The sequence below is a fragment of the Stegodyphus dumicola genome, chromosome 6, assembly GCF_044657685.1.
Source record: "Stegodyphus dumicola isolate Sdum_Otavi_A_Nest chromosome 6, ASM4465768v1".
In the NCBI taxonomy this organism is placed as follows: domain Eukaryota; kingdom Metazoa; phylum Arthropoda; class Arachnida; order Araneae; family Eresidae; genus Stegodyphus; species Stegodyphus dumicola.
Genome location: NC_140773.1, coordinates 149,482,206 through 149,498,365, shown reverse-complemented (window position 1 = coordinate 149,498,365; position 16,160 = coordinate 149,482,206). Strand labels below are relative to the sequence as shown.

The 16,160-nt window shown below is 35.1% G+C and overlaps 1 protein-coding gene across 2 annotated transcripts in view; it reads left to right on the top strand.

Annotated features, from left to right (window-relative positions):
• mEFG1 (mitochondrial translation elongation factor G 1) overlaps positions 1-16,160 on the top strand; it is a 178,673-nt gene that overhangs the window by 92,102 nt on the left and 70,411 nt on the right. For both annotated transcript variants that reach the window (XM_085819001.1, XM_085818999.1), the window contains 2 exons: positions 3,599-3,745; positions 12,061-12,108. In XM_085819001.1, coding sequence (XP_085675127.1) covers positions 3,599-3,745; positions 12,061-12,108 — 195 coding nt within the window. The remainder of the gene's footprint in view (positions 1-3,598; positions 3,746-12,060; positions 12,109-16,160) is intronic.

Genomic DNA, 16,160 nt, shown 5'->3' with positions numbered 1-16,160 from the left:
GCAATAAGCTTTATGATGTTAATGACTTAAAATGGAAGCAAAAGTGAAATATTAATAATTTAGGAAGAATAAAAATAGTCATGAGAAAGAAATTAAAAATTATAACTCAAAATTTTGCAAGCTTTTATGTACCTATGTCTGATTTATAAATACTGATATATTGAAATTTGCATATTATAGATAGCTGCTTTACATTTTGTAATTAAATTTCTATGGCAGAAATGTCATATTATGTTAATTAAATACATACACTCTTTTGCAAAAAATGCAAAGCGCCAAGAAGCACTTTTGCGATCGTGACGAAATTTGGTGTGCAAAAACATCTTGATCGAACATGCAAATGATCAAACTTTCAAGGCAAATGAATAGGAATTGCAATAATAGCACACATTTCTAGTGCACAATTCACAATGTATGAAACCAGTAACAGAAATGGAAAATTTATCTATTTTTATGGCTGGCATTTTAATTCCGTAAAAAAGCAACTAAAGATGCCATTACAGCGATATCGAAGACCTTACAGACAGCTAAAGAACTTCGAATGTGGTCGCATTTTAGGGTTACATGAAGCTGAGTGGTCATACCAAGCAATAGGCCACCACCTGCAGCATGCAGACACTGCTGTGCAAAGATGTTGGCAGCAATGGTTGCTACAAGGAAATTGCCAACGAAATGAAGGCTATGAAAGGCCAAGGATCACAAATGTGAGGCAAGATAGGGATGATTGTTTGCCAGGACCGAACTGCCCCAATGGTATCATTGTCAACTATTCAACACACTACACCTCTATCTATACTTCCCTTGGTACCGTCCGCCATCATATGGTGCTTGTATGAGGTGGGGTTGCGCTCACAGAGGCCTTTAAGACATTTGCCTGTGACCCCACAGCATTGGCAGAGTCGTCTGGAGTGGTATCACAGCCATTCATCATGGCTGCCATCAGACTGGCATCGTATAGTATTCAGCGATGAATCCTGCTTCACTCTTGAAGCAGATGACCACAGTGTTCGTGTCTGGAGAGGATGGGGCCAGCTGTCCCAATCAGCCTTTGTTTTACAAAGGCATACAGCCATAAACCCTGGTGTGATGGTGTGGGGTGCTATTTCTTATGACAGCAGGTCATCTTTAGTCATCCTCCGTACATCTTTAACAGCTGAACAATGTGTTGATACCATCCTGCGGGCGGTTGCATTGCCCTTCATAGCACGTCATCCTGAGGCCATTTTCCAACAGGCCACATACCGCTTGCATATCTCTGGACTGTCTCCATACGGTTGATATTCTTCCTTGGCCAGCAAGGGCACCAGACCTTTCTCCAATCGAGCATGTTTGGGACATGGTAGGTCACCAGTTTCGGACACCACGAAATGTGGGAGATCTGGAGCGACAACTGATGAATGCCTGGCAGAATGTGTCGCAGGATGACATTAGGAACCTCTACGGCTCCTTGCCTTGACGAATTCAAGCACGCATTGCCGCCAGGAGCGGTTCGACCAACTACTAATTTGAACACTCAATGGGTGGTTGGGAGCTGTGAATAGGTACTATGACCTTGATTTTGTAATCATTTTATTATCTGTGTATGAGCTATACACATATTCAATTTCATCAAAAACAAGCACTTAAATCATGGTGCTTCGATTTCCCCCCCCCAAAAAGTGTATATTATAATTTTGATAAACGTTAATGAAATAATTGTTTTTGAGTATAAATAATTTATATACATATTAATGACAGATAATATTAATAATGGCTGTAAAGCACATTAATTAATTAATTAAAATTAATTTATTGCTGATGTTTTCCGTTGATTATAAATAAATTTTTGCTAATATCAAAACTTATAGCTTTAACCTTCATTTTTTAAGAAAGTCTCTTTATTTCAAACTTTATGATTTTAAAAAAGCACACCATTTGGAAATTCACAAAAAAGGAAATAAATAATTTTGTTAGACTTAGGGACTGACAAAAAGCTTCCATCACTTTAGATTATACATTCTGTTGTTTGGCATATTTAATTAATACTTGTGAATCACCATGTTAAATAAAATTGTATTAATTAAATTATAGGTGCAAAATACTTTGATTCATTCCACTCTTTCTCACCATCTGCTTTTTACATTTACAAAACTAAAATGAAATGGGCGGAAGTGTAATTTCTTTATTATACAAGCATTTTTTGAGAAAAATATTAAAAGTATTTTTAATACTCTTTTTTTTTTCTTTCCATGCCTTCCTATATTGCAGTTCAGAGGGTATATGATTAACTTGACTACTTCTTTTCAGGTTTAAAACCAGGGCCGTAATTTGCATTTTCATTTCTTTAGCAGTGCTTTCCTTGCTTTTGTTTTCACGATAGTTTGAAATTAATTTATTTTATTATACAGTACAAAGTCCGTAATCCGGACTCGTCGAGATTTTGCCGATTCCGGATTAAGGGTTTTTCCGGATTATAGATCATCAATTTAAATCTGATAAGATGGCATGAAGAAATTATTTAGTTAAAAATATGAAACTGTAATTTATGAAATAAAAGAGCAATTATGATCTAAAGGGTATCAAAATTTATAAAAAAAAAAGCTTAATATTTATTTGTTTACTTTATTAAACATTTCTTTCAATGTACATTGTTTAAGTTGCTTCGTTTTTTGTGCTAAATGTGCATGCATAAACATTAAACGCACATGCATAACATTAAGCGCGCATGTGTAAAGCATGCAGAAAAAAAAAATTGTGTCTTTGAGGTCCGGATTATAGATCATTCCGGATAATGGACGTCCGGATTACAGACTTTGTACTGTATCTGAGTATTTTAGTTTTGCAATCATTGTTCAAAGTATATAACAGTAATATATGGCATTTGTCAAATCTTTAATTCTTTACCCTTTGTCCATTAACAGTGATTCATCTCAACAAAAAGAGATCTAATGGTCATTTTATGCTAATGAAGAAAGAACCGACTTTTGAAAACCCTTATACATTTTCATGGAAGTTATTTTTAGTGCTAATAAATCTTTCCATCTGCTGTCTCTGATTTATTTGACAAAAATGTTTTAGTAAATCCTTGAGATCAAGTACTCAGAGAAATGAAATGGGCGGAAGTGTAATTTCTTTATTATACAAGCATTTTTTGACAAAAATATTAAAAGTATTTTTAAATACTCTTCTTTTTTTTTTCTTTCCATGCCTTTCTATATTGCAATTCAGAGGGTGAATCATATGATTAACTTGAATACTTCTTTCCAGGTTTAAAACCAGGGCCGTAATTTGCATTTTCATTTCTTTAGCAGTGCTTTCCTTGCTTTTGTTTTCACAATAGTTTGAAATTAATTTATTTTATTATACAGTACAAAGTCCGTAATCCTTTGACTAATGTATATAGTTCGATTGTACCTGAAACCTGTATAATAATACTGTGTGGATTGGGTAAGTGAAATTCTTATTGTGTCTTAAGTGAAAACAAGTTGCAGTTGATAAACCATTGTAATTCAAAAAAAATGCTAAGTGAGGGTATTCTGTGTTTAGAAGGAGCTTTCTTAATCTTTTTGTTGATTTTTTTACAAGTTTAGCTGACTTTAACTAAAGCATTTTTCATTAGGAATCTATGTATGTGCCAGATCCTGTTATCTCCATGTCTATAAAACCAAAAAACCGAACAGATGTTGAGAATTTTTCGAAAGCTGTAAATAGGTTCACTAAAGAAGATCCTACTTTTAAGTTATATTTCGATACTGAAAGTCGAGAGGTAAGTACATTGTAGGAAATTTTAGTTTTAGTTTTTATTATAAGGTATGCACACTTAGATGACAATTTTAACATTTCATATGTGAGTCTTGGCACTAATGAAAATTACATTTTGTACTCATTAAACACTAAATTAAAAATTAAGTACTGTTAAATGTGTGCATGTGCAAGATTATTTCTTATGATATGCATGGCTAATGTAACAAATTAGTGAACAGTGAAGCAGTTTCTTAAATACAGTCAAATCTACATAAATGGACAGCTCGTGTCTCTCTAGATCTACAAAGTAAGACACAGTTATGCTTTGATATAGTGAATGCTCCTTGATAACAGATGAAAGTTGTGGTCTCTTTAGTGTCTGTTGATTGTATGTTTCAACTTTTATAAAGTTTTTAATTTTTTTTTTTTTTTTTTTTTTTTTTTTTATATCTTGTATATTATTATTTGACTAAATATTTCTGAAATGATTTTAATTTTATGTAAATTGTTATGTTCTATTCCTTAGATACTAACTTTTATAAATTTGGAACATGCTCTAAAGAATACTACAGTTTCCGAAATCGATTAAAAATTTATTTTTCTATTTAAAGGGGTATTGCCATTAGCAGCTATATTTGTCTGAGTTTCTCATATATTGATTACAGTTGTTTTGCCTGTGCAGCTTGTATGACATAAATTCACACAATAATCAAATTCATTTCAAACTCAGTTTATCGAGTCCATATTCTATGACATGCATTACAGGCTTATAACTGTAACAGCCTATAGTCCATGTATTATCCTATCACAAAGTTTGTGGATGAATTTAGTGATATGTAAACTTTGTCTTTAACAAACTTTTTTTTTTTTCCAATGGCAGATTGTAAACAATTACAAATGTAACCCAGTCCATTAATCTATACAAGGCAGGATGTGGTGGTCTCTTTATTATGGAGGCACCTAATAGGTGGGCCACCATCGTCTTTCCTATGAAGGGACAGACAGTTACAACAATGCCTTCTCTGGGATTCGAACCCAGGTCCTTTGGCATCGCAGTCAGCTTCCCTGCCCACTATACTGACTGGGCGGCGTCTGTAACAAACTTCTCCAAAAAAGAAATTGCACGGTATTAGATCTGGCAGATGGGGTTGCTGAAAGTCATTATCTCTATCGGTCCAGTGCTGGGGAAGAACATGAGAAACACTTGAACATTCCTGTGAAAATCTGAGAGGAAATTCATCCAATATATCATCAGTATTTGTGTATATTAAAGTATAATCGCATCAATTAGTATTTAGTTGAAATAACTAGCCATTTTTCAACATGCTCAAAAGTGAGCTGTTACTTTCTTCAGGGAAGGGGAAAAAAGAGCCTTTTTTCACAAAGCTCTGTGAAAAAAAAAAAAAAAAAACTTTGACTTCAGTACTTTGACTTAGTACAATTACACTGCTGTACTTCTCTTTTAAACTATGTATGAAATTCACACTATTACATTATCACTATTATAATCATAGATCACACTCACACTATTATAATCATAGATCTGGCACTTCAAAGCAGAGAATACAGAAAGCTTTATTTTATTATGATGTCGTCTTCCAATCAGGTGCAGCAAATAAATAATTATGAAAAATGAAATACTAGTAACATATGAGAAACTTGGACTGTTTCAAGTAGTAATAATTTGGATTGGACCCCTTAAGGTGAAAAATAAATTTAATCTTTAAAACTACACCTTTTTTTTTCTGTGTGTCATATACATACATACATATATATATATATATATTGATCTATTTTGAAAATTCATCACAAAATTAATTGCAGAAAGTTAATAAGTGTGATAGTTAAAATGTAAATTCAGTAACTGTATTAAAATCTGATACATTGTAATTTATATGCATTTTTTTTACTCATAAATATTCACTCACCTTTTGTCAGTTACTGTACTTTGTGGTATGTAAATGGATATTTTAAACTGAAAAAATATTCCTCAGAAATCTATTTGATTTATATTCAAGATACAGAAATTTGGATCAGTTCTTATGAGCAGGTGTGAGATGTTTTTTTCTGGCAACTTAGTGTAAGTAATAAATTTTAGATTTTAGTTTATGGGAAACATGAGTAAAAGTATATATTAACTTTTCCAAATAAAGCACTAAGTATTAAAAAAATATATATTTACAAAAATGTAAAGGAGTTAAATTCTAAGCAAATTTTAATTCGAGAACGAAATTAATTTATTTAAATAATATTTACCAATAGAGCATATCAGAAAATAAAATTATACTAATAAATAAATAAATAAATTATACTAACAACAACCATATGTTTTCCCTTCTCTCATTAAAATCAAGCATTAAATCATATTGTTGCATTTTTCTTTTCTTTCTTCCGACACCAGTTGTTATGTTATTTTCTTCCTTCACGCTCGTACAGGGTTTGTGTGGATTTGAAGTGAATGACGACAACACTACTTAATTAAGCATCAAAACACACTTTATTGGCCATTATTGTCAGGACAGCTCCAAAACACGTTTACAGTCGTCGAAGATCTACTATACACTCGCTGGAACAATCAGCGACACAGCTTTCAGACTATCACGGTGGAGAGAGCTTCCTGCAAAGCACCTGACTCTGCTTTCCGGAGTACAGCTCCCGACTCTGCTTGGTCATTCTTGGAACTCCACGTACTCTCGAGACTCTCCACGCTAAAAATCACGATGCACGCGACGACACATGAGCACAGCTCCCAACTTTTCGGTTCAGTCGTTCCCGGAGCTCAACACACTCTCTCAATGATGCACTAACCATGATACACTAAGAGACTCCTTTGGTGCACTCACCAACCCACTCGGCACTTGTTGCCCAGCTGTCAACTCGATCGACTCCTCACGGCTCGCTAGACGAGGCACACTCTCTGAGACGCACTCACTAACTGACTGCGGACCAGCAGGGCTTATATAGCTTTTGGCTTGTGCTTGGGAACATTCTGGGCTAAACCAGTAAGAATTCTTTCCAGAAGGTTCTCCAACCGTCCATGGTATGTTGCCAATTTTGTCACCAAATGGGCAATTTCTCGCCAAATGTGCCAACCCTTCCTTCCTTTGCCATTTTATGGCAACCCAAAAACTGCTTTGTGGGGAAGCTAGCTTACCGCGCCTGTACATTTCCTAACACTGCCCCCTCCCAAGGACTGCACGTCTCGAGCAGTACAATCCTTGGTCAGAAGCATAATTCGATGCAAACAAAAAGCAAAAGAACAAACAAATAACATAACTAAAGAAACAGACATTTACATTACACACAAGTTATATACACAAATTAAATACATAGCAATTTTAAATTATACAAATTAAAGTTCTGAGTGAGCAATTTTAAATTATACAAATTAAAGTTCTGAGTGAATTTCAGTCTCAGTCTTTTCATTATTTATACCTGGGCCAAATACTTTTCCGTTGCATTTCTCAGATATATTTATGTTTAACATAGAGCAGTCTGAAGATTCAGCTCTTTGAAACTTTCCATCCACAGAAAGATCTGAAACAGTTTGTTCACCACTCTGTAGTTCATTCACAGCATGCGTACAGCCCACCTCGGTATTTTCAGTAGCTGGTACATGTTCATTTTCCAGCAAATCCTGGAAACCAGCTTCAAATTCTGCATCAGAGTCATGAACGGAGCCTGATTCTTCACAAACACAAGTATCCAGGTTTAGAATCAAGTCCTTGTCTGCACAATCAGCACTATGAGACGCATACCCAGTTTGCGAAGTGGGTGAATTTTCTTGCAATACTGGAGCGCACTGCTTAAGCTGTACATCAGCTTCTCCCATCTCTGCATCACATGTACTTTCAGATGGTTCAACACCTGCTGTCTGCGACTTTGTAACTTCACTATCAGTTTTGACGAACGTAACAGTTGCATTTTCATTTTCTTCCACTTCAGGCACTTGAGAATCAAAAGCTTTTTTCCTGTCTTTTATTTCTTCATGTTTCTGTTCTTTTTGTTTAATCCTGTTAGATGTTTCATCCTTAATTTCTTGATCTTTCTCAGACAATTCATTAGCTACTTCCTTCTTTTCTTCATCCTTTGACTCTTCAGATGCCACTTCTCTCATTTCCACATCTTCTTTCATGGCTCCAGTTTCTTCCGGAAGCTCGACTTTCACCTGTTGGAGGTGCTCTCGCACCTTTTCTTGGCCGACATTTATTCCTTCTCCCCGGGCTTTCTTATCTTCTAGTCTGGCTTTGATCTCAGCTGTCATCTCTTTATATATCCAGCTTTTATCTCATCATATCCAGCTTTTATCTCAGCACATCCGGCTTTTATCTCAGCATATCCGGCTTTCAACTTCTCCTCTCCGGCTTCCATCTTTTTTTGGATTTCAGCAAAGGCAGTCATGAGCTGTCTTAAAAGATCTTCCATTGGTCTTGTCACTGGCATTGACCCTCAAATCCCACTTCTGATACCAGTTGTTGCGTTTTTCCTTTTCTGCTTCTTCTGACACTAGTTGTTACGTTATTTTCTTCCTTCACGTTCGTACGGGGTTCATAGATTTGGAGTGAATAACGACGACAATGGATAAAGGATCGAAACACACTTTATTTAGCCAATAATGATCAGGACAGCTCCAAAACACTTTTACATTCGTCGAAGATCTACTATAAACACGCTGGAACAATCAGCGACACAGCCTTCACACTGTCAGGTAATAACGGTGGAGACAGCTTCCTGCAAAGCATCTGACTCTGCTTTCCGGAGTACAGCTCCCGACTCTGTTTGGTCGTTCTCGGAACTTCACGTACTCTCGAGGCTCTCCACGCTACAACTCGTGATAGTTGTTGCGTTTTTCTTTTCTTCCTTCTGACAGCAGTTGTAACGTTATTTTCTTCCTTCACGTTCATAAGGGGTTCGTGTGGATTTGGAGTGAATAACGACGACACTACTTAATTAAATATCGAAACACACTTTATTGGCCAGTATTGTCAGGACAGCTCCAAAACATGTTTACAGTCGTCGAAGATCTACTATACACTTGCTGGAACAATCAGTGACACAGCCTTCAGGCTATCACGATGGAGACAGCTTCCTGCAAAGCACCCGACTCTGCTTGGTCGTTCTCGGAACTCCACATACTCTCGAGACTGTCCATGCTACAAATCGAGATGCACTCAACGACACACGAGCACAGCTCCCGACTTTTTGGTTCAGTCGTTCCCGGAGCTCAACACGCTCTCTCAACGATGCACTAACCTCAATACACTAAGAGACTCCTTCGGTGCACTCGCTGACCCACTCAGCACTCGTTGCCTAGCTGTCAACTCAATCGACTCTGCACGGCTCGCTAGACGAGGCACACTCTCTGAGACGCACTCACTAATTGACTGCGGACCAGCAGGGTTTATATAGCTTTCAGCTTGTGTTCGGGAACATTCTGGGCTAAACCGGTAAGAATTCGTTCCAGAAGGTTCTCCAACCGTACATGGTATATCGCCAGTTTTGTTGCCAAATGAGAGATTTCTCGCCAAATGTGGCAACCCTTCCTTCCTTTGCCATTTTATGGGAACCCTAAAACTGCTTTGCAGGGAAGCCATCTTACCGCACCTGTACATTTTGTAACAATATCATAGACTTAAAGTCAATCTTCATCATAAAGGAAATGTTATTTCATTATTATTTGTCTCTGGTAGTGCCTTTTCATAGGTATTCCATTTGATGTCTATATTTGTTGACTATTTATATTTGCTATTCCATAAGTAAGTATCTTCTCATATCAGTTTAAATTTGTTCTTGCATGTTAATTGTAAAGCCACACAGAATATCAAATAAGGCAACTCAAATTTCCTTTCGGAACGAAGGTTTTATACCTTTTGTCATCTACTTATTTTATTATACATTTGAACTTAAAATGATTTATTTACATCTGGAAATAAATTAAAGCTTTCCTAAAATAAAGTATACATTAGTTTTTGTACCCGCATTATATTTGTTTCATTTGGCCTGTTTATATAGTGTTTGATTATATGAGCTAAAAAATCGGTTTTTGCCAAATACCACCTTGACAATGATAGAATACATTTTAATGCATGATTTTATTATTTAATCTATAATTTTATTTCAATTAAAGTTAATGTGAACTAAAATTCTGTGGAAAACTGCTAGTTCAATCTCACTGTCAACCTTCGTGAATGGGCCAGCTGCATGATTAGTTTTGAGCCGCCCAGTTAGTATAGTAGTTAGGGGAGCTAACTACAATACCGAAGGGCATGGGTTCAATTCCCAAAGAAGGCATGGTTGTAACTGTCCATCCCTTCATAGGAGGTAAAAGTGGCCACCTATTAGGTGCCCCTACAATAAAATGGCAACCACTTCTAACTTTAGGAGTAGCCAGTGTCAAAAAAAAGACAAAATAGTGCTCACCATTCGAAAAAAAAAATTATTAGTTTTCATAGTTTTCTTTATGTGTAATACAAACCTACTTTCCCTTAGAAAGTCTGGTGCTTGCATATTATCTTGTAGGGATTTATATTTATATTAACTAGCAAGTTAAAGTTTAATTTCAAACTTTTCTATAAGCCTTCATTCCCCTAATTGTCAGTAGCAGAATATTTAAACTTTGCAGCGCACGTGAAAGAATGCAAATTTCTAGTTTGAAGAAAGTATTTAAAAGCCGAGTTTCAGTGGGAAAGAGAAGAGAGTTAGGCTATAACTGCCACCTCTGCCGTAGATACGTTTGCTTATTGCTGGTTCACGTGGCTTAATTGCATTTACTTGCTGCCACTAGTTTCGAAGGTGGATTAAGTAAGGGAATCTCGCTGAGCCCTTTAGGTTAGTTCTATCACTTGTTAATATCTTCCACTTTTAGTTTCATTATCTGATTTTCAGTTACCGCCCAAGCAGAGATAAAATTTTTTAGCATCAAGTTGAATTGTAAATTTAAAAAAATTTATAAAGGGTACTTTTAACCCTTCTTCTGTGGAGTTAGTACTATCCCTGTTTTAACACAGAGTATATTAACTGGACTTTACAATCTTGTTGCATGTGAAACTGTTTTGACAACATAGTGTGTTGCTTATGAATACTTTTCAGGAGGTGGGGATAATCAAAAGTACCATTTTTTCTTATGTGTTATACAAATAAACTTTAACAAAATTACACTATAAAGAAACAAATTTATTTTTTATTAAATTCATTTATTATTTTCTGAAACTAAATATTCTCTTTTTATAAGTACAAATTATGAATAATTATTAATCAATTGCTTTGGATAAACCTTTACTGTTGGGTTTATGTCCTGCTGTCTTTTAATATTTATTTTAAATTATGTGGTTAGTGCGCCAAGAATTTGTTTGTCTGCATCTTTTCAGATGTAGCTTTTCAACTTAAACACTCCTTGTAGCTGGTTTTTTTACACTGTGCACATCAAGCAAACATGTTTTATGCCATGGCAAATAGGAATACATTCTTAAAAATAGGACTTTTAAAGTTTTTTTTTTTTAAATTAAAAATGAAAAACACTATAAAGAAAACAGGAATTGAACAGAAATTTCAGTTTTAGTACTTTTTGTAGTCTTGTTAATTCTATAGCACAAACATGGAATGTTGCCAGAATTAGTGTAAGGATTTTCTTTAAGGAATACCTTACTGCTAAGAATTTTGTCAATAGCTTATTTATGTAGTAATATTTTTTCCTCTTAAAGTGTAAAAATAACATTGAAAGTCATTTTGTTGGTAGATACACAATATTTTTACATAAAATTATTCATTGCTTTTTGGAAAAGTGTTCTGATCTTCAAGAAAATTCTCTATTCTATCTTTGCACTGTGTTCCCCTTTTTTTGGAATAATTTTCTTTGTGTGTAGTTCTATTTAAAAATAATGATTTTGTATAGTAATAATAATTTATATAGCTGTGTATAATATTTATCTTTGTTAATTATAGCTTCGTATTCAGTAAACCTTGATTAAATAAGTTATCATTGTGTTTTAGTCAGTTCTTTATGTGCATACATTCCAGATTCAGTGTAAATATTAGGAAGGGAACATTGTAAACAGGAACTCAGAAAAATGTGATTTATAATCCCTGGTATTCTCTAATTTCCACAGTCTTAAGTCTCGAGCTGTGCAGATTATCAAAATACTACTATATTATTTTTTTGTCTGTCCTTGACATACCTTATTTTAAATGAGTCTCTTATAATTGTAATCATAGTAGAGTGTTTATTGTTGCAACAAATAAAAGGACTCTTTCTACGCAAGTATCTTTATGAAGCTATTTTTATTTTCTCTTTTAAATGACTGAAAATCAAATACTGAAAGTTTAACTTTTACATTTTAGACAGTTGTGTCAGGTATGGGTGAACTTCATTTAGAAATATATGCCCAGGTAAGTGTGATTATGTGTCAAGCTTTTTTTTTTTATTAAAGTTAACATTTATTTATTTATTTATTTATTTTTAAAGATGCCTTATCTTGATGTAATGAATTAAATCTTTTGTACTTTCATGAGAATTAAAAAAATTTTATAACTGAAAATTTTTAATGAATATATTTTTCTATAATTTGCTTATATATGCTGCCCTCCAAAAGTTAACATCTGAACCTATTTTCCTTCAGTTATTTTTGCATTTGCATCTCTTAGCTTTATCTTTATATCATGTTTGGGGCTTCCAGAATACAGGTGTGTGAACTTTTTCATAAAAAATATCCTTCTCCTCCTCATTCTTATATTCAGTTGGTGTACATATATTAATTATACTATAATTAAAGAATCTACCTTTCATTCTAATCCTACATAACACGTTGAGTGCCACGTCAGCCATCTGTGGCTGACACCAGACATAGGTTGTGTCGTCCACCACTGGCTGACAGCGTGTAACATGATATACAACTATAAAATTTACACTGTTTTATGGAATTACAGAAAATTTATTTAAACTTTACTTAATTTTGATTCATTACAGGATTAATAGATTTCATTGAAACACGGTAATATAAAAATGGTTCTCCATTACAGCTATTACAAAATGTGACAACTCTCTTAGTCTTTTTTCTGGCCATTACTCTACTAGCTTCTGTTGCATTTTTATCATAACATAATTTACAATATTTCCATACTTCAGACGCTTTTCCTGGTTTTCTTTGGAGTTTATGTTGTCGTTTTTTAGATATTCTTATATTTCTGTTCGATGGAATGTGTTCTTTTTCACAACTTGTAAAGGATAGCGCTAATTCTTTCCAGAATTCAGTAATGCTAATTTTCTGCTTCGTAATATCTTTGTATAGAATGTAACTATTTACAAAACAGAGTTGGCGTGTAACGTGTTGAATGAATGCCTATAGGAATCACATTCCAAACATAAACGATCTTCTACAGTGATAAGAATCACTGGCCCTACAATACCAGCTCTTATAAGCGGCAATGTGTGGCCTGAATGGGATTGCCTAAGAAATATGTGTGGCACTCAAAATGATAACCTGGGAGACTTAACTTCAAAATTGATAATAATATGTCTAATACTTTTAAGAACAAGCAAACCCATTCCAAACACATGTTTCTCAGCATCACAGCTGTAAAATATAGCAAAATTTCTGCCATCCTGAATTCTCTGTGCTATCCATCTCACTTCCTGAAGTGCTATCAAAGTTAATTTTATTATCATCCATTGATTCTATTAAAGCAGAAGGGCCCTTCTTGAAAGCAAATGCAAATACCAAGTTCCAAATTTCATGTCCCTCAAATCTCTTCCAAGTCGCTTCCGCGTAGGTCATTCAGAAAATTCTTCCTTTGATTTCATAGCAATAGGACTTTTATGGGCGTCATGCCTCATACCCAACCCCCCAACCTGGAGTACCAGTCGCCTGATACAATTCCGAGGGGCAGATTATCTGGCTATTTCCCTGGACACTGGGTACCTATTCTAGTTGCCTTTTACAACATCCATAGGCTACACTGAGACTGTTTTTCCTCACATGGCTGAGAAGACAATGTTATCTGTAGAAAATTTTGAGAATGCATTAAATTCGATTAAAAATGATATACTTGCCATGTAACAAGCATGCAGGATAATTGCGGGATAATTTTGAGGTAGAAAAAAAGTGGTTTAAATCTCTGTGGTGCAGATTTAAGAAGAAACTGATGAAGTGTTTAAAAACTTACTCAAAATATTAAGTTTTTATCATTGGATGAACGGAATGCAGCGAGATTTTGTATATGGACTATACACAAGATGCACTCTTGGAATTTTTAAAAAGAGTTATTAGTTCCGATTCGTCCACCAGAGGGTGCTTTTTCGGAAAAAACAGGAAATTTAACACAATGAACAACCAAAACGGAGTACAGAAATAATATTAACATTTATTGACTAGTTTCTGATCACCTTGTCATCGAACCACATTAAGTAAAGATAAGGGAGATACAAAAACAATTCAGTTTGCAGAAACAAGAACAGATTAGGACAAAATTGCACAAGAGGAGGCAGTTGCCCAGGATGATGTAGGGAAAGATGCTTCACATGATCACCCTCATTCACCTGCAAAATTTCAAGTTGATGGACAGTGTGTTCAATAGCAGATCGTAACTGATCAGTTGTGAGGCTTCGCACATGAAGCGTTATGAAGTTTAATGCCTTGCTCGGAGTTAGATCCGGCGAACGTGGTGGCCATGGATTAGGAAAGGAGCGACTAATAACACGTTCCTCTGCTATGTGTTCGAGCAATACCGCCTTCACGGACCCATAAATATGTGGGGGCGCACCGTCCTATTTGAAAATGGTCGACGTAAGGACCCCGCTTTGCTGTAGTTGCGGCACAACAATCGTCTGCAGCATGTCATGGTACCAATGGCCCGTAATGGAACATGTGACAGGCCCACATTCACCAATTTCCTTAAAAAAGAATGTCCCAAGGATGAATGTTGCCGTGAATCCACCCCAGACAGTGACCTTTGGAGATTGTAGGGGAATTTCAGTATGGATCCGCAGATGTTCCATAACCCAAATGTGGCATTTCTGTGTGTTGACTGTCCCATTGAGGTAGAAGTTAGCCTTATCACTCCACAGAATATTCCAAGGCGATGACAAATCAACAGTCATTATCTTGAGAAAATTGTCTGCGAATGAGAGACGTTGAGGCTTGTCCCTATCAAGCAGCTCCTGGGTATTGCGGATCTTGCATGGGAAGTAATGCATTATGTTTCTGAATACTTTTCAGACTGTGCTATAAGAATAGCTTGTCTGTCAAGAAACTACACATGTGCTACTGCCCCCAAACTCTGATGTATGTGACTGTGTGTCAACAGCTATCTTGATAGCATCAACAAGTACCGGTGTAACACATTTATGGTCTCTTCCAGGTTAAACTCCTAATTTCCCCATCTCTTCAAATTTCTTAATCATGGCTCGGATATCTTTAGTAGACAATGATCCATGCTGTAGGCTTTTTCTATGACGGAATTCATGAACTACAGCAGAAGCATTCCCCTTGTTTTCGTAAAACAGCCACACCAATAACGCACATTTGAAATAAAGAGACCGTCGTTAGTACAGCGGAAACATCGACTTAAACATCGGCTTCCTCTTCTTCCCAAGCATACAAGTCTAAACATTTTTCTTCTACAACTGACAGCTTTTCCCGGTTTTGCATTTTATTATTCATAATTCTTATTCTGGATTGTTAATATTGTTTTTGTATTCCGTTTTGGTAGTTTACTGTGTTAAATTTCGTGTTTTTCCTGAGAAAGAACCCTCTGGTGGACATTTCGGAACTAAATTTTATTTTTCGAAATTCTGCGAGCGCGTATATCGTGTATAGCCCATATACATAATTTTGTTGCATTCCGTTCACCTGTTTTCTCTGTAAGATGCCGTTTATAAAGGAAGTTTAATTATAACTACCTGGTATATATAAAATTATTGTTCATTGAATGGGAGTTTATTTGTTCCCCTTGAAAAGTCAACTAATTTCCAATAAATAAACATTTCTTCCAACGCACGCATGCATAAAGCATACATTGCGCGCATGTGTAAAGTTTGTGGCTTTGAGGTCCAGATAATGGACGTCCGGATTACGGACTTTGTACTGTATATAAAAACAAAAGTTTAGAAATTTAAAATTAAGTTTATAAATTATTAAAATTCGGTAGTATGCTGTGAAATTAATGAATTTAATCAAGAGATAGTAATTAATTCTTACCTATGATACAATTTACTTAAACCAAAGTCAGAGTTAATTACAGAATGTGTAACAATTGTAAATATCTGTGTAAATATGTGAATAGTCTCTTTATCTCTGTTACTAATAAAGGCCATTTCTATTCTAGTCCTGTTTTGTGCCAAATTGGTGAAGTTTCCTTTTCACAGCTTTTTTCTACTTCCCATTACCTACATAGTACTCTTCTTAAAATTATTTTTTACATGCATTTCTTAATATTATTTTGTT